At 42.9% G+C, this 18370-nt stretch overlaps 1 protein-coding gene across 4 annotated transcripts in view; it reads right to left on the reverse strand.

The window, feature by feature from the left end:
- Positions 1 to 18370, reverse strand: part of KCNMA1 (potassium calcium-activated channel subfamily M alpha 1) — a 755545-nt gene that overhangs the window by 159971 nt on the left and 577204 nt on the right. For all 4 annotated transcript variants that reach the window (XM_061161908.1, XM_061161907.1, XM_061161903.1 and 1 more), the window contains exons 15-16: positions 18071 to 18180; positions 1674 to 1742 (exon numbers count right to left, since the gene is read on the reverse strand). In XM_061161908.1, the coding sequence (XP_061017891.1) occupies positions 1674 to 1742; positions 18071 to 18180 (179 nt within the window). The remainder of the gene's footprint in view (positions 1 to 1673; positions 1743 to 18070; positions 18181 to 18370) is intronic.

Genomic DNA, 18370 nt, shown 5'->3' on the forward strand with positions numbered 1-18370 from the left:
TTATTTTTCTTAGAATGGTAACAGTGGATTCACATTGAAACCGTTAACAGTCTTTCTCTCTCCCTCCTTAGTGACCAAAAAGTGGCAGGTGGGAGATGGCTTGTTAAGGTTCAGGGTGCAGTCTCCTGCCATGGAATTATTCCAGAATGGCTGAGAAACACTTTTCAGCATCACCCACATGATGACATTTTTTTCCTTAAAGATGCACAGAAGTGATAGAGAACACTAAATTATACAAAGATTTACTAACTTGGCAACATGAGAATATCATTTGCAGAAAGCCAGGATACACATTTTCCCCTACACAGGTACAGGGGTATATCGGCAACAACCTGGGCAAGCAACAATCGCAGAAACATCCACTTTATCTGTTGAACAGCAAATAGCCAAGAACTCTCGGGTGTTTTGCAGACAATATTCTTCACTTTGCCAGCACAGAGAAGAAAAACATATATCTACATAAATAGTTGTCAACTGCTAAGACCATGGTCTACCATGTGGCCACCAAATCTACCATTTTGTCTTCCTTTTGGTTGATTTGGATATTCAAAATAGTTTAATATGTGATCAGATTGACTTTGTGAGCAATCTGATCTGGTGGTTAAGGTAACAGAGAACATTGGATTGACTGGCTTACAATCCAGTGTTTGATTTTGTTTGTTTGTTTGCTTGTGTTTGGGTCATAGAGACATGGGTTACATATTTGAAAGTCTGGCTTTACTGAGTCATTCACTCAGAAAATGGAAACTCCTTAAATGATGATAGCAGGAACCTTCTAGTCTTGCCCTGCAATTAGTTAATAAGGCATATGTTGGAGGATATTTCCACCATTCCTTTGGACACCTACAGGTAAACTTTTTAACATGGATGTCAATGCAAGGGACATAAGCCTGAGCACTTCTCAGTAAGCTTTCCTTCTTCTAAAGCTATTGATAAGAATTGAGGAGCAAAAAGTCATCTCTCTTTTATCTGTACTGCATCCAGTACTCCAACAAAAATTCCTTGTTAATGGCAATGCTTCCTCCTTCCAGCACAAACTCATATATTGACTGGAGTGTTATCTATTTTGACCAGACCCAGTCCCTCATCAGTCTGATTTGCACATAATTAAGTACAAAATAAATAAATAAAGAGGGCTCCTGCCTCCAAGCCCTGTTCTCTGGGCTAATTTACACGAAGCTGATATTCTGCCACCTGGATTTCAGTTGCACCGGGAGAAACACATATGGTACACAATAGGCTGCCTGTAATTTGGCTCCAAGAGAGCTGTGATCTCCCATCACGGCTCTGTCCCATGCCTGCTTTGAAGGAGGCCAGAATCCACCTGCTTTTTGCTCACAGCAGTAAACATGAGTTTAAGGACAGGGTCTGTCCCTAGTTTTATATTTAGAGGGTGAAAAATGTAAGTTGGTGTGATCAGGTGGAGATCTGGATGCCTCACTCCTTTCCCTGGAGAAACAGTCTCTCCAGTGGGGTTTGGGATGCCAGGTGTGTCTGGGATAGAAGTAGCAGGGTCTAGTTAAATATGCCTTGAAATGTGACTTCAAGTCAGAGAAGTGTTGCATTAGGGTTCCAAACAAATAAATAACACGTTAAGAAGTGAACCAAATGTTCCCAGTGTGCATGCTCACCATCATAAACGTCAGCTGGGCTCTGGGTCACAGCAAACTTACCGGCTCTCTCGATTGGCGGACTTGTACTCAATGGCTATCATGAGAAGCTTGAGCTTCACAAAACACAGCCTGCAATGAGACGGAAAGTGCTTCCCAGTCAGTGCTTCCAAATGACCAGAGCCATACCACAAACACTGTTACGACCTTTCCATCTCCTGATGCGGCCATTATCCAAGGGACCCCTATTCAATAGTCTGTGTGCCAGAGGGAGGGGGCTAGGAGCCACACCTCCCCATCCTCCCCATTAAACTTGATTTCTCACAAGTGATAAGGTGCTGAATGTTCAAAGTGCAAATTGCACTCAGGTCTGGATGTCTAGACACACACCCCAAGCAGGGATTTCTGCCTGGGGATTTATGTTGGGCCAGATTCATTAGTTACTCGGTCGGGTAGTAAAATGTTAACTGCAGGGGGAGGGAGGTATTTGGAGCAGCTGGACCTGTTATTTGGATTCCATTTCGGTCTTTTGTACAAATGGCTCATATTGTTGTTCCGAGCAGACCCCTGTGCGCTTGGAATGGCGGTAATAACCCTTAGCCTCCGTGTAAGTGCCCAGCACATGATGACGGCACCGCTACTCCTGGCTCCATCCACGCTCTCTCACCACATCTGCCGGGTGCTCCTACCCGCAGCCCAGCCTGCGTGGAGGCTGGCTGGCTCCTGCCTCCAGGTCTTCACTCACACGGTTCCTACCCCAGAAAGCCTCCTCTGCTCCCAACCCAATCTCCAGGCCCAAGTCAAACTGGACCTTCCATGTAGGCCTTCTCAGACAACTGTCTCTCTGATTTTCTGCCTCAGAACACCTCCAGCACCTTGCATGCAACCACGTCGTTCGGCCCTGAGTTGATTTTATACCGGCTGTGGTTGCCTCCTACTGCTTCATGTGTCTGAACTTTATCTCCTCAACCAGTGCAACTTCTTCAAGAGTTACAGACTTGTTTGGAATTCCCCACAGTGGTGTACATTGAACCTGATACAGAAAACTCAAGAAATGAATGAGTTCTGCTCACTTGTGTTTGGTTCTAAGAGAACAACAACAACAAAAAGTTCAGTAAAATACGTATGCATAAAGATGCTCATGGAAGTACTACTAATACAGAGTAAAAAAACTGAAAGTAACCTAAATGTCCAATAAAAAGGCAAAGATAAAATGGCATACAGTATAGTACTAGCATTCAAAATGACTTTTTGAAGAATATTTCAAGGTAGATCAATGAATATTATTTTGTAGGTACAAAGATGTAAATAACCTGATACAGTAAAAACATATATTTATAAACTCACAGAAATAAAAGCTCACATAAACTAACAAAGAATTATATACATTGTATATCACAAGTTTCCTAAATGGGCATTATCCCTCATGCTTTAAGGACTTTTAGATAGAAAAACACTGGTTCACTGATAGACTGAGAAATGAGTTGATGGCTATTCAGCTTCAGCACTGTGAGGGGGAGAAGGTGCTGGGTCACAGGTCAGGCTCTTGGTGTTCTCATTTCATCCCCATAATAACCCTAAGAGGGAGATATGCCCCCAGTTATTCAGACTTCCATTGGTGTTTCTGGGCTTCCCCGGTAGCTCAGTTGGTAAAGAATCTGCCTGCAATGTGGGAGACCTGGGTTTGATCCCTGGGTTGGAAAGATCCCATGGAGGAGGGCATGGCAACCCACTCCAGTATTCTTGCCTGGAGAATCCCCATGGACAGAGGAGGCTTATAGTCCATGGGGTCGCAAAGACTCAGACACGACTGAGCGACTCAGCACACATTGATGGTTCTATTTTACAAGTGATGAAACTAAGGCTCAGAAAGCCCATGTAACTTGCCCTAAGTCCCCAGCTCATACCTGGCAGGATATATAACACCTTTGTCCCCAGTGAAGCCTATTTTATATTGGGGTAGATAGGCAATGAGCAAATATACCAGTGAATACATAATACCCTTCCAGATAAGGACAAATACTGTGCAGAAAATAAAACACCTAAGAGGTTAAAGAGTAACTAGGGAGGTGTGTTATCTGTGATGGTCCAGGAGGTCCTATCTGAAAAGTAAAACAAGAGCACAGAGCACTGGAGCATGATGGTAAGGGGCAGGCAACGAGGGGATCTGGGCAAAGAGCTTTCTAGGGAGTGGAAACAGCAAGTGCAAAGGCCCTGAGGTAAAAAGGGAGTCACAATGTTTAAGGACCAGCATTAGAGCCAGTGAGGCTGCAGCTGAGTGAAAAGAGTGACAGTGACCAAGCGAAGTGAGCAGAGTGACAGTAACCAGGCCAGGGAGAGAGGTGGGAACAAGACCACGAAGGCTTTGCCAGCCACAGCAAGGAATCTGCAGCTTATTCCAAGTGGACTGGGAGGCTCTGGGTTGGTTCTAAATAGAAAAGTGACATCATCAGATGCACTGAACCTGTGGATGTGTTGCTTGCAGGTAACGTGCTGGTGAAGGCCTCAGGCTCTCTGGTGGGAACAAGGCCAGCTGTTCATTCCTGCCTGGGAAGTCATGGTCCCCCATACTGCTTTCAACAGACAGTCAGATTTCAGAGGACCACTTGCACCCAGGCACTTTTGGACTCTCCCGTGATTTGCAGGTCTTCTGACTCCTGCCGGCAGACTCTAAGGAACTGGGCTTTGTGCTGACTATGCAGGTTGCTGAAACACCAACCACATATCCAACTACAGCTGGAAAAGTGCTCTTCTTAAGTTATGTTCCATATAGCATCACACTAACACACACCGTTTATGGGGCTGTTACCTCTGGAGCTTAAATTGTTTAAAATGTCAGATGGCTTATGCAATATTTGCTGAAATAAATTACCAGATTAAGTAACTACTTTTTAATGTAAATAGCAACCAAGAGCCAAACTTGAGGAGAAGGCTGATCTTAACTCAGTACAGATCACCAAGAGGCTGATTTGCTGAAATCCTTCGAGCAATAGCCACTCCCATTTGGGATTCTGATGGTTGTTGGCATCAAGGACATTAATTGCTTTAATGACCTGATCATACTGGTGATAAGGGAAGAAACAGTTCATAGTTAGAGTGAATCATGTCTGCCTAGCTACTACAATACCATTTTCCAACTCTATATAAAAAGAAAGCCACTTTATAACTCAGAAAAGTCACTAAAATCTACATGGCTTTGTGCATATTCCTCACCTAGCCCAGGGCGGACCAGCAGATCTGAGTCTTCTTTTGTAACTTTCAAATCCTTATCTAAAACGATTCAATGTGGGCGTAGAGAGGCCTCTTTCAAGAACTCTTTGACTTAAAACAAGCCTTTGTTCACTGGCCAAAGGGACTAAGAAGACAGAGACTGAGTGATACAAAGTGCTCACAGGAGATCTTGGGTTCTGTGTTTGGGTCCAGGCCACCTCAATAAAGCAGTATCACAATAAAGCAAGTCACATGAAATTTTTTCTTTCCCATGTTTACACCATACCATGTCTATATATACTATATATATATGTCTATATATACTATACACAATAGCAGCATTGTGTCTAAAACATAATGAACATACTGTAATTAGAAAGAAATCCACTGCCAAAAAAACAAAAGAATTACAAGAGTGACATCAAAGATCACTAATCACAGATCACCATAACAAATATAATAATACTGCAAATGTTTAAAATATTGTGAGGATTAGAAAAATGTGACACAGAGACATGAAGAGACCAAATACTACTGGAAAAATGGGATAGACTTGCTTGAATAGGCTTGCCACAAAACTTCAATTTGTTAAAAAAAAAAAATGCAGGGTCTGCAAAGTGCAATAAAGACAAGCATAATAAAAAGAGGTGTGCGTGTAAATGCAAACATTGTCACAACCATAGATTTTTCAGACTCAGGCACTTCAAGATTGACTGGCCCTGCCCTTCTCACACGGAGGACAAACTGAGGTTCTAAGAAGGAAAAGCAACTTGTTCAAGGTCAAGTGGCTTTTAAGAAAAAAAGCCAAAAGCAGAAATCAAGCAACTTGTTCAGGATTAAACAACTTTCACGTAGAAATGTCAAAAATCAAGTCTCACTGCAGTGTCCTACACAGTTACTTCTTATAAAAGCAAACGAAATGAAGTGGTTGCCAGAAGCCCAAAATGCAGACACATTCTGTTTGGTCAGTACAGCATTTAAAAAACAGTAACAACGGCAAACAAAACACTAGAATTTGATACCAATAAGTGATTTCAGTTATAAGCTATAAGATAGCTTTCAGTTATCCTTCAAAATCAGATCTGGCCGTATTAGATAGTGCTGCATTCCACATGGCTAAAAGGAACTGGACTTCCAAAGCACTTACACCTCTGGACAGGACGTGTGCTCTCCAATGTGCCACAGTCCCCACCACTCCCTAAGGTCCCAAACCTCCTCTTTCTAATTGTCTGTTGCTGTCTGTCCCCTATAGGCATTGTTGTAGTTGTTCAGTTGCTCAGTCGTGTCTGACTCTGCGACCCCATGAACTGCAGCATGCCAGGCTCCTCTGTCCTCCACTATCTCCAGGAATTTTCTCAAATTCATATTTATTGAGTCAGTGATGCTATCTAACCACCTCATCATCTGCTGCCCTCTTCTTTTGCCTTCAATCTTCCCAGCATCAGGGTCTTTTCCAAAGAGTCGGCTCTTTGCATCAGGTGGCCAAAGAGTTGGAGGTTCAGCTTCAGTAATAGTCCTTCCAATGAATATTTAGGGTTCATTTCCCTTAGGATTGACTGATTTGAACTCCTTGCAGTCCAAGGGACTCTCAAGAGTCTTCTTCAGCACACAATTTGAAAGTATCAATACTTTGGCACTCAGTCTTCATGATGATCCCAACTCTCACATCTGTACATGACTACTGGAAAAACCATAGCTCTGACTATATCGACCTTTGTCACAAAGTAATGTCTCTGCTTTTTAATACACTGTCTATGTTTGTCATAGCTTTCCTTCCATGGAGCAAGTATCTTTTCATTTCAAGGCTGCAGTCACTGTCCGCAGTGATTTTGGAGTTCAGGAAAATAAAATTTCACTGCTTCCACTTTTCTCCCTTCTATTTGCCATGAAGTGATGGAACTGGATGCCATGATCTTAGTTTTTTGAATATTGAGTTTTAAGCCAACTTTTTAACTCTCTTTTTTCACCCTCATCAAGAGGATCTTTAATGCCTCTTCATGTTCTGCCGTTAGAATGGCATCATCTGCATATATAAGGTTGTGATATTTTTCCTGAAAATTTTGATCCCAGCTTATGATTCATCCAGCCTGGCATTTTGCATGATGTACTCTGCATAGATGTTAAATAAGCAGAGTGACAATATATGTCATACTCCTTTCCCAATTTTGAACCAGTCTGTTGTTCCATATTCAGTTCTAACTGTTGCTTCCTGACTTGCATACACGTTTCTCAGGACACAGGTAAGATGGTCTGATACTCCCATCTCTTTAAGAATTTTCCACAGTTTGTTGTGATCCACACAGTCACATGCTTAAGTGTAATCAATGAAGCAAAAGTGGATGTTTTTCTGGAACTCCCTTACTTTCTCCATGTTCCAACAAATCTTGGCAATTTGATCTCTGGTTCCACAAATCTTGAGTAACTTACAATTTACACTGGAAACAGAACTACATATTTCCCTGTTTAAAATGACTGTTTTTCGTTAGTTCCTGCCATAGAAAACTGGCGAAAGTCAGGGTACAACCTCTGTTGGAGCTGGGCATAGGAGGAAGGGCAAATCAAGGTGAGTAAACAGGGAGTGGGTGGGGTGTGGTCACACTTCTTTAGTTGTCTCTGTCCTCAAACTGAGTTTCTCCAGCGCACGACACATGCTTTGTCTCTCCGGCATTTTGCAAAGTGCAAAGAGTAAGCTTTCAGTAAATACTGATTAAATAAATGTATGAAACGAATGGAACCAAAATCTCATGAGCTGCTGGAATGATCCACAACAGATAAAGTGATAAACTAGGAGAGTCTAGTTTAGGCAGAAAAGGATTAGAAGTGAGTCTAGAATCGTGGAACAAGATGCTTTTTAACCTGTGGGTTAGAAGCAGACAGGAAAAGAAAGGTGTGGAAGGAACTAACAACACTGATGTGCTCTGGGAATCTAATGTTTGCCTTCAATCTGCTGTGACTTGAGGTAAGTACAATTCTAAGGTACAGACAGTGATTTCTCCTTGGAACCCCCCACCCCCACCCCCACAGATCCTGTTACAAAAGGTGTGCCTTTGGACTACTTAGAATTGATGTCCTAAAATTAAATATTTACTTGCATCATTTGACACCATTTTTTTGTAAAGCAAAATAGGTTATGCTCATCTAATCCTCAGAGTCATTCTTACGGCTTGAGCATATACAGACCTGGGGTGGGAAGAGAAAGGAGGCTTAGTGTGTAGTGGAGAACAAGAAGGAAGCCAGGAAGCTTCCGCAATGAGATATACAAGATGAAATCATCCATAAGGTAGTAAGAATTTAATTCTTGTTTTCTAAAATAAAATGTCCCAATATGTTCAAGGCAGGAAGTTGCCACTGGTTGCAAAAATAATTACAGGGGAATCGAAATGAATTCTTTTTTCAAGGGGAAAAAAAAGCACTACTTGTCACAAAAAGGTCTTAAACCAGCAATCTGCAATAAAACTGTTGTAATAACAAGTTAGATTGCTTTCTTGATAATTATTAAGTAGAGGTCTACCAAATTTGACAACATTATACAAAGCCCTTTTTTTTTTAACTGCCAACATCATCTGTTAACTACAGTAGTTTCAACCCAGATGTTCCTGAACAAAGGCTCTTAAGAATTAGAGTCCAACTGTTTCCACCTACCCAGAGGGAAATAAATTGTTCTTGCTATTAAATCAGACCCCTTGACTAGAAAGACTGCTTGCTTGTATGAATTAAGCATAGAAACCTGTTGTAGAATTGATACTTTCTAATGTGTTCAGGAAGGGTATGCAAAGATGTTGTTTGGGGCTACTGAAAATGATTCACCCAGGAGTGAAGGGGCAAGGACAGAAGAGACAGCTTTCACTGTGCCCTCCAAACCTAGCTCCACCCTGAAGCACCAGCCCCTCTTCAGTTGTCCAGAGGCACCCTGGGAATGTCAGGTTGGCACGTGTAATCAGAGTAGATGAGGATGTGAACACTGTGCACTGGGAAACCAGATCTTTAGGATCTAGGGGCTAAAACGAAGGAAAAACAAAAACAAAAAAGAGATATGCACATTTAGGAGCTCTGATTTAAAATGATAAGCTCTCAAAATGAAAACATCTAGTTAAAGAAGATTTGAACCAGTGGGATTTGTGAGACTCAGTACCAGGAAAATGGAAGTGATTTAAAATGCTCATGAAAAATGTTGTTCAGATTTCCCAGTAGCTTTGATAAAGATGGAGTGGGGAGGCTTTAGAATAGCCCCACCTTCAAACACACCCAAACTCACAATATTTCCACTGCACACCTAAGACACTTGAATGTAAATACATTCTTTCATATGGACAATTAACATCTGCCTAAAAATCAGTAAGTGCATTTTCAGAAAGCATCAGTAAGTGCATTTTTAAAGAAAGCTTTGCTAGTATTATTCATCAGAAATATAAAACGTAAACTGTGTGTTTGTTATGTGCATCCAGCATCAAGTCAAGTCCAGGCATTTTCTGTTGGACTGCCTCCCTAACCTGTCCCGTAGAGAATTCTAGACTTGTCATTGCCTCTGTAGCTTTTAAGAGTTTTAATAGATTTTATGGTCACTGGTTTATTCACATGTTGAAGGATTACTAGTCACTTTCTGAGTCCCTGTAGTAGAAATAATCATCAATGTTGTATTCCTGTCATTATGTGCTCAGTCCTAATTATAATACCCTCAGAAAATTGAATGAATAGGGCTGGTTCTTCAAGGAAAAATATTTTTTAAAGATGAAACTTGAGCCTCTCCATAAATTCTCACAAAATGTTCATTTCTGCAGCCTGGCTAAATAAATCTATCACATAACAATAGAGCCTGCTGACTTCTTTCCGTTCCATGTTCAAATTCAGATGTCTTTCTCTAGAAATAATCTCTAATGATTTCACAGAACTCAAGTTAAACTAGCTGTAGCTTTCATTGGGCAAGAGACCCAGCTTCCTCTGAAAAAAAGTGTTAATAGCTCAGTCATCTCCGATTCCTTGCAACCCCACTGACTGTACCCCACCAGTCTCCTCTGCCCATGGAATTCTCCAGACAAGAATACTGGAGTCGGTAGCCATTCCCTTCTCCAGGGGATCTTCCCGATCCAGGGATCGAACCCATGTTTCCCTCATTGCAGGCATATCCTTTACTGTCTGAGCCATCAGGGAAGTTCCAGCTTTCTCTTTGCTGTTGTTGAGTCACTCAGTCGTATCCAACTCTGAGAACACATGGACGGCAGCACACCAGGCTTCCCTGCCTTTCACCATCTCTTGGAGCTTGCTCAAACTCATGTCCATTGAGTCTGCGATGCGATCCAACCATTTCATCCTCTGTCATCCCCTTCTCCTCCTGCCTTCAATCTTTCCCAGCATCAGGGTTTTTTCCAATGAGTCAGCTCTTAGCTTCAAGTGGCCAAAACACTGGAACATCAGACTCGGTATCAGTCCCTCCAATGAATATTCAGGATTGATTTCCCTTTAGGACTGACTGGTTTGATCTCCTTGCAGTCCAATGGACTCTCAAGAGTCTTCTCCAACACCACAGTTCAAAAGCATCAATTCTTCGGCACTCAGCTTTCTTTATGGTCCAACTTTCACATCCATATATGACTACTGGAAAAACTGTAACTTTGACTACATGGACCTCTGTTGGTAAAGTAATGTCTCTATTTTTTAATATGCTGTCTAGACTGGTCATAATTTTCCTTCCAAGGAGCAAGCAGCTTTTAATCTCATGGTTGCAGTCACCATCTGCAGTGATTTTGGAGCCCAAGAAAATAAAGTCTCTCACTATTTCCATTTTTCCTTCATCTATTGGCCATGAAGTGATGGGACCAAATGCCATGATCTTCGTTTTTTGAATGTTGAATTTTAAGCCAACTTTTTCACTCTTCTCTTTCACTTTCATCAAGAGCCTCTTTAGTTCCTTTTCGCTTTCTGCCATAAGGGGGATGTCATCTGCGTATCTGAGGTTATTGGTATTTCTCCAGGCAACCTTGACTCCAGTTTGTGCTTCATCCAGCCCAACATTTCACATGATGTACTCTGCATATAAGTTAAATAAGCAGGGTGACAATATGCAGCCTTGACATACTCATTTTCCAAACTGGAACCAGCCCATTGTTTCATGTCTGATTCTATCTGTTGCTTCTTGACCTGCATACAGATTTCTCTGGAGGCGCGTAAGGTGGTCTGGTATTCCCATCTCTTTAAGAATTTTCCACAGGTTTTTGTGATCCACATAGTCAAAGGCTTTACTGTAGTCAATGAAGCAGAAGTAGATGCTTTTCTGGAATTCTCTTGCTTTTCCTATGACCCAACAGATGTTGACAATTTGATCTCTGGTTCCTCTCCCTTTTCTAAATCCAGCTTGAACATCTGGAATTCCTCGGTTCACATACTATTGAAGCCTGGCTTGGAGAATTTTGAACATTACTTTGCTATCATGTGAAATGAGTGCAACTGTGTGATAGCCTGAAAATTCTTTGGCACTGCCCTTCTTTGGGACTGGAATGAGTGAAAACTGACCTTTTCCAGTCCTGTAGCCACTGCTGAGTTTTCCAAATTTGCTGACATATTGAGTGCAGTACTTTAACAGCATCATCTTTTAGGGTTTGAAATAGCTCAGCTGGAATTTTCTCATCTCCATTAGCTTTGCACTTGACTTCACACTCCAAGATGTCTGCTTCTAGGTGAGTAATTACACCATCATGGTTACCTGGGTCATTAGGACATTTTTTTTTTTTTTTTTGTATAGTTCTTCTGTGTATTCTCACCATCTCTTTTCAAAATCTTCACTTCTGTTAGGTCCATATCATTTCTGTTCTTTTTTGTGCCCATCTTTGAATGAAACATTCCCTTGGTATCTCTATTTTCTTAAAGAGATCTCTATTCTTTCCCATTCTATTGTTTTCCTCTATTTCTTTGCATTGTTCACTTAGGAAGGCTTTCTGATCTCTCCTTGCAGTTCTCTGGAACTCTGCATTCAGATGGGCATATCTTTCCTAGCTTTCTCTAGGCAGTCTTAAATTTAAGTTTCCTCAAGTGGCTTCACTGGAAAGATCTGTCCATGCCAAATAGCCCAGGATGAGAGCATGACTTTTTCAGTGTGAGGGGCCCTGAATGCCTGTGGATGAGGGAATGGAGAACTACACCCTGCAGCCCTCAGACTGTTTTAAACCAGCATAGAAGCCTCCAGGCTGGTAACCAGGCTGGAGAGCAAAACTCCAGGTAATGTCTGGTTAGAGTTCCTCAAGTCACCCAGGCATGAAATACTCCACATCAAATATGACTTTTAACTGTTCCACCAGCTGCAGGGGGACACAGAGACACACGCAGTATTTGAAACACATCTTTTGTCCTAACCCTTCTGAGCTGTAAAACCTGGTACAATTAAGCATCAATTATACATTTATATTTTGCTAATGAGGAGTGTTACACTTCACAAGTGATGACTGACTGACTGATCTGCTCACCGTGAGATTCAGGACCTTGCACACAGTGCTCCTGCAGTAGCCAACCTGTGAGCATGTGGCGTCCTCCACTTCTCTTTCCCCATCTGCCTCCTCTGCCCTCATTTTCCTACCTGGGGTGGGGTTGGGGGTGCATCCTCTCCTTTGCTAGTTCTCATGATAAAAAAACACTATCACAGTTTCTCCATGAAAACATCACATCAGAAGAACTCTGATTTGTGTCCTTCTCCCCTCTAAAGGGGAAATCTATTTGTTCTTGTTGGAAAATCTCAGAGACCTAAGTGTTGAGAGAGTTTTGTGCGGCCTCAGCCTCCTGGTTCCCTACCACTTAGAATTCCCTCTTCTCTCTATTTCTTCTCTGAACCCAACTTCCATACAAGGCACAGCTCCAGTGTCCTCTCTTTCAGGAAGCCTTTCCTGCACCTCCAGCCTACAAGGAACCCCCTGTCCTCGTAGCTCTCAGCCTCTGGTCCCTGGTTGTGTGCCCTCATCAAACACTCATCAGTGGGTGTACTCATCTCTCTCTGAGGATGGGTATTGTTTTCTTTGGCCAGACTGCGAACTTTCAGAAGGCAGTCGCTGTAGGGAAACAGAATCCTTTCCCTGGCATTTGAAAGTATTGGTATTAATCTTTTAAAGAGCATGCATGCATGCTAAATCTCTTCAGTCTTGCCAGACTCTTTGCAACCTACGCCCGCCAGGCTCCTCTGTCCATGGGATTCTCCAGGCAAGAATGCTGGCATGGGTTGCCATTCCCTCCTCCAGGGGATATTACCAACCCAGGGATCGAACCTGCAACTCTTACGTCTCCTGCATTGGTAGGCAGGTTCTTTACCACTAGTGCCACCTGGAATGTCCTTTAATGAGCATGTATTTAATCAAATCTAACTGTAGGTTCTTCTAGAGACAGCATCATGCCTACACACTAGCACAGATATCCTAAGATAATTAAATATCTAGCTGATTAACTGGCTGGTGACTGATGGTAGAATTTTCTAAACAGTGGAGTACACAAAACTTGGAAATGCCAGGATATATTTCTTTCTTTCTTTGTGCTTACAGTCTATTCAGTGGGGCAAAATAGGATGGTGGCAAGAAGGCAGCAGAAGAGGGGAAAAGGACTTTCGCTGGTACTGAGAAAAGTTCTATCATTTTGATTTCAGAGATGAGGAGACAGGGGGTAAGCACCAAGTCTAAGGTCAGGCAGTTGGTAATTGTCAAGAGAAGGATAGGCAGAAATCAAACATCTTGTCCAAATCACATATCCAGCAAGTTGCTGATCTGGGGGTGTGACCCTTGCAACTCCACAGCTCACACTTCATGATATCATACAGCACCCTACTATTCAAACTACTCAAAAACAGGACCCCGTAGTGCAAACATAGCCTCATACCCTAGCTCCTGGCTTCCTGTAGGCCTGGCTGGCACTGGCCATCTGCACCCTCCACAGTCCCTTGCTGAAGAAGATGGGGGTATGAGGAGAAATGAAGCAGCTTGTTTTCTAGTATTCAGAGAGCAGTGGATGGCGCCCTCTCCTTCAGATCCCAAAACTCCTCTGCCTTGATCCTATTGCCACACAGACCCAGGTGAAAGCCAGCCATGCAAAAACCAAGGGGAGATGTTCAGTAGTTGATGGTCCTTAAAAGGAACATGTTAAGGGTATTCTAGGAACGGCCACCACAATGCCCTCAAGGCCATGAGGTATCTAGCCAGTTGTATCCTGAATTGTCTTTCTCTGCATTTGGTGCTTATCTGAAACTGCTTTATGATCCCCAGTGGACAGAGAGCATTAAAGGGCTCAGTACCCCCGTGACTTTTTCCTATTCTGATTTGGATTAGGTGCAGAGAGTAGGGAGAGCAGTCGTGAGTTGCCTGGCATAGTAGTGGGTAGACTCACTTCTAATGTCCATAGAGATTGCAGAATACCCTTTCATGAAAAAGGAGAGATGGAAAGGAAGCTCCTACAAAGACACAAATCTTAACATTAGCTTACAAGGTGTGGCCCACCTACAATTCTATGATTTGGCTAAAATCAGAGAAAAGCATACCAATAGCTAAGCCCAGAGTGGGGTGGGTTAGTCTCTAAGATGTGTCTGACTCTTGCATCCCCATGAACTATAGCACACCAGGCTCCTCTATCCATGGGATTTCCCAGGCAAGAATACTGGAGTCGGTAGCCATTCCATGCTCCAGGAGATCTTCCCAACCCAGGGGCTGAAGTGGAAATAAGAGGTTATTCCTGTGTGTGGAGGAATGGGGTCTGTAGGGGTTTTGAGTCATCAGACTTTGAATCAGAATCACCTGACTTACTTGCAAAACAAATGCAGATTTGGAAGGCTTATCCCAGATATAAAAATCTGGAGATGGAGTCTAGAAATCTCTCTGTTTAATAAGCTCCCCAGGAGATTCTTAATTAGCTAGCCTTCAGCTAGCGGCTCCTCCAAGCTGTTCTCAATTGTCTAAGGCCCCAGCATTGGAGGCCTGGCTCTGTAATTTGTCTGCTAGGTGTCTTTGGAAGGGAACACCAGCATCTGAGTCTCAGTGTCCTCCTTTATAAACCAGGGATGGTGATATTCGCAGAAAGGTCACAGGATTGTGGTGAAGATTCATTGAGAGAATGTAAATGATATTTATATTTAGAGATGATATTGCATTTTGTCTAAATTATTGTTTTTGGAACAAAGCTGTGACTTCTGGTGATGCACACGTGGAGGCCAACGGCTCATGCAGGTCTCACCTGAGCCGGAGAAAGCATCACTCTGCTTGAAATGCTTATAAGAGTTAACCTCGGGGGCCTCCTGCCCTTGCTCTCTTCTTTCCACATCCTGTTCTCTTGGGGAATGACCTCAAATTTCACCTATTAATCCTGCCTCTTTATCTTTTCCCTGAATGACTCTCCCAGCTTCTGAGAAAACTCCAAGCTTTCCGATGTGGTGATCCTACCCTGCAAAGGGGCACTCTGCCAGCCCGGGGGAAAAGCAAATTTATTTCTTTTCATGCTTCAGGATGTTATTGGCTGCATATTGTTTTAATGCCGTGCATAATTACAGAAACGGCTCTGAAAATCTGTATATTTTATCTGTGTTTTATTATACCCGGAATATTCCCCAATTCTTTTTCTTTTACATGAACCAGCTGAAAATATATTTTGGCGTCCTTTATGTCATCTTGAAATTGAATAGCCAATTCTTACTGTAATGAAAATACTTATGCGCCAGCCCAGTGATATACAGCCCCACACTCTAATTACAGCTGTGCTTTAATTAACCTGAATTGAAGAGTCTTATCATTAAACTGCTGGTAACTTTGAGTTATGGCTTTTCTTTAATTTAAAGTAGAAAACACAGATAATTAAGCCTCCAGATAATCAAATGCTTGAGGAGAGCTTCAATGTTTTGGGATGTTCCTAAATCTCATTAAATGTCCTTTCTTTATTGATTATTTCTACCTCTGCTATATCATTGTGTTAAAGGAATAATAGCAGTAAGTTGAGCATATTCTCACTCACGAGTTTTTCATCATTTTTTTTTTTTTTTTCCAGAAGCTGTACCAAACAAATACTAATTCTCTGACAAGGTAGGTCTGAAGGATTTTCTCCTTCTCAGAACATGTTGTCAACAAGAAAATCAACCAAGGGGAATATTTACAGACTGGTGTCCAGCTTTTGAGCCAGCTCCAGTGGGCAGAGGAGTTTTACACACCACTATGTCAGAGTGGGCTAGCTCACCCATGGAGGGGGCCAAGCCCCAATGTAAATGCAAATTTGGCCAGTTTAAGACATCAGGGAGGGGAAGGTCCTTGACTAAACCCCTCCTTACAGTGAACTGGAGCTACTTAGGCCTCAGTAGAAATGCAGGTCCCATGTTGGTTTATCAAAGTTTCAAAAGAGGTTGTTAATCTAGTTTTTATGTGAGAAACCATTTCTTTGCAACACTGGCGACTAAGTTTTAATAAAGTAAACACTGTGTAGGACAAATACGTGAGTCAAACTGACCCCAGAGACACCCTAGCTGGAAATTTCAGACAGAGCACTCCTAACCCTCCAGGTTAACACTGCTAAAATGAACTGTCTCAGTTCCCAGAAGCAAAAATGAGAAGCAGGCGGAAAGCAGGGGGCCAAGGGGTGGGGGCCCCGGGGGACAGATGAATGGACTTCCGAGGGAGCACTCAGGTTGATACCAGTCAAGTCAGGGAGGCTCAACAGCCAAAGAAAGGGGCTTCGCATAGCCCCCCCACCACATCCCCAGTGCACAGGACTCCTCCAGGCCCTGGCAGGTCTGCTGTGTGCCCAGACCACCCCTACACTAGACATAGGCAGCTTCAACTGCCTTCTTATAGAACCAGCTTCCAATACAAGTCCTGAATCCTCCCGGGCTTTCTATCCTAGGCAGTCCACGTTCCAAAGTAGAGAAAATCCCCTGGGACTGCCTCAGGGCTCCAGGACCCAGTGCCTCTGAATGGTTAACTCCTTTCTAGGGCAGAATGAGAAATAGCTCTCAAAGAAAGGAGCACACGGGAGTTACAATAGGGCATCCGTTTTCAGAAAATAACTCCTTCGGAATCAATTACCTATTCGCTTTTCCAGTCCATTTAGCATTTAAACTTCCGCATTGAGACAGGGTGAGAAATCTCAGTAAACAGTCAAACGATTTTGGATTGCTCAGGGTCTGGGCCCGGGGACAGGCAGGATGCACCTGCTGTGCTCACTGATGGAAGTCACTGACAGGTAAACACCAAGCTCCTGGGTGTGCTGGCTCCTCTCTGCTGTTCATAGAACAGAAAACTCTGAGGAGCCCAAGAGCCCCCAGGACTGTCCTCCTCAGGTCGCCCTTTCCAGAAGGTGGGTTTGGTTTGCAGGCATGCAGACAGCAAAAAGGAATATCTCTTCTTCCTCAGCCCAATGAGTTCCTAGATTTTCCTGCTTCATCACAGTTTTTATCAGTGAGACTGAGTTTACCAAAGTCTTTGCTACAGTGTCAAAGGATGGGGCTGCATGTTGCAGCATTCCCAGTCTGTGTTTTCATGGGGACAAAGCATCTGTTTGACTTCTGTCCAACATCTGAGCTTCTAGGTGGGGAATCTGAGCCATCATCCTGGTGAAAGCTTTTTGAGATCTGGGATACCTGGAGCTCCTGACATCATAGTCCTTAAATGATCACCTGTTCTACCTTAAAGGGTCATGCAGGCTAGGGCTACCCCTTGCTCATATCCATCCTGCTGAGCCAGTAGAAGGAGACACTAAGGCTTTTCATTGTTATAATGTGGCAGATGTCCGTCTTGGGGCTAAATTGCTCAGGACTATTAAAAGCCTCTTTGCGTACATTTGGCTCCACACTCCCTCAGCAAATACAGAAAGCACTTTGAACAGCAGCTTCTTTGATGTCTTTATGATCTGACTTGATTGAAAGAAATGAAAATTTCTTTCATCAAGGGGCTAGCAAGACTTGGTCTTGCCCTGGTAAAATCAGAGGCACGGGTTCGTGCCACCCTTCATACAAGTGTCTATATCACAGGGGCATAATTCAAGACATGCAGGAAAAACTGCAGTTCATAATTTAGTGCATGTGAAGGATCCAAACCTAAGATTCTCAGAACTGGAGGGAAAGGAAAGTTAGCAGAAACCCCCAAAGCAGGGGCCACATAAAGACCAACGTTCCCCTTCATTGCAGAAGGCTGAGCACAAGACACTGGTAATTTTCAACGGCCGCACTGTGCTGGCTACTGGTGAGATGTTTCTCCTGCAAGGGACACATTGAATGTTCGTGAAAGCCAAAGAGCATACGGTTAATGGTCACTTACTCACAAACAGTAGGGAAGGACAGACCCACAAAGGCACTGGAGAGATATTCTGTGTACATTTCATTTGAGACTCCTTCCAAGTAGTATTTCTGCCATGTGTCTTCCTCAATCTAAGGGAGAAGAACATAGGAAAAGGGTTTAAGATAGGACAGTAGACTGTAAAAAGTAAAACCGGGTTATCCCATCTGGCAAAAAAATGAATGCACTGGTTGGGCAATGGTGACTCACTTCAACAACCAGGAACACAACCACATGGCCATGTGACACTTTACATGACCCGAAACTCATAGACTAGCTATC

This window comes from Dama dama, chromosome 15 (assembly GCF_033118175.1).
Source record: "Dama dama isolate Ldn47 chromosome 15, ASM3311817v1, whole genome shotgun sequence".
NCBI lineage: Eukaryota > Metazoa > Chordata > Mammalia > Artiodactyla > Cervidae > Dama > Dama dama.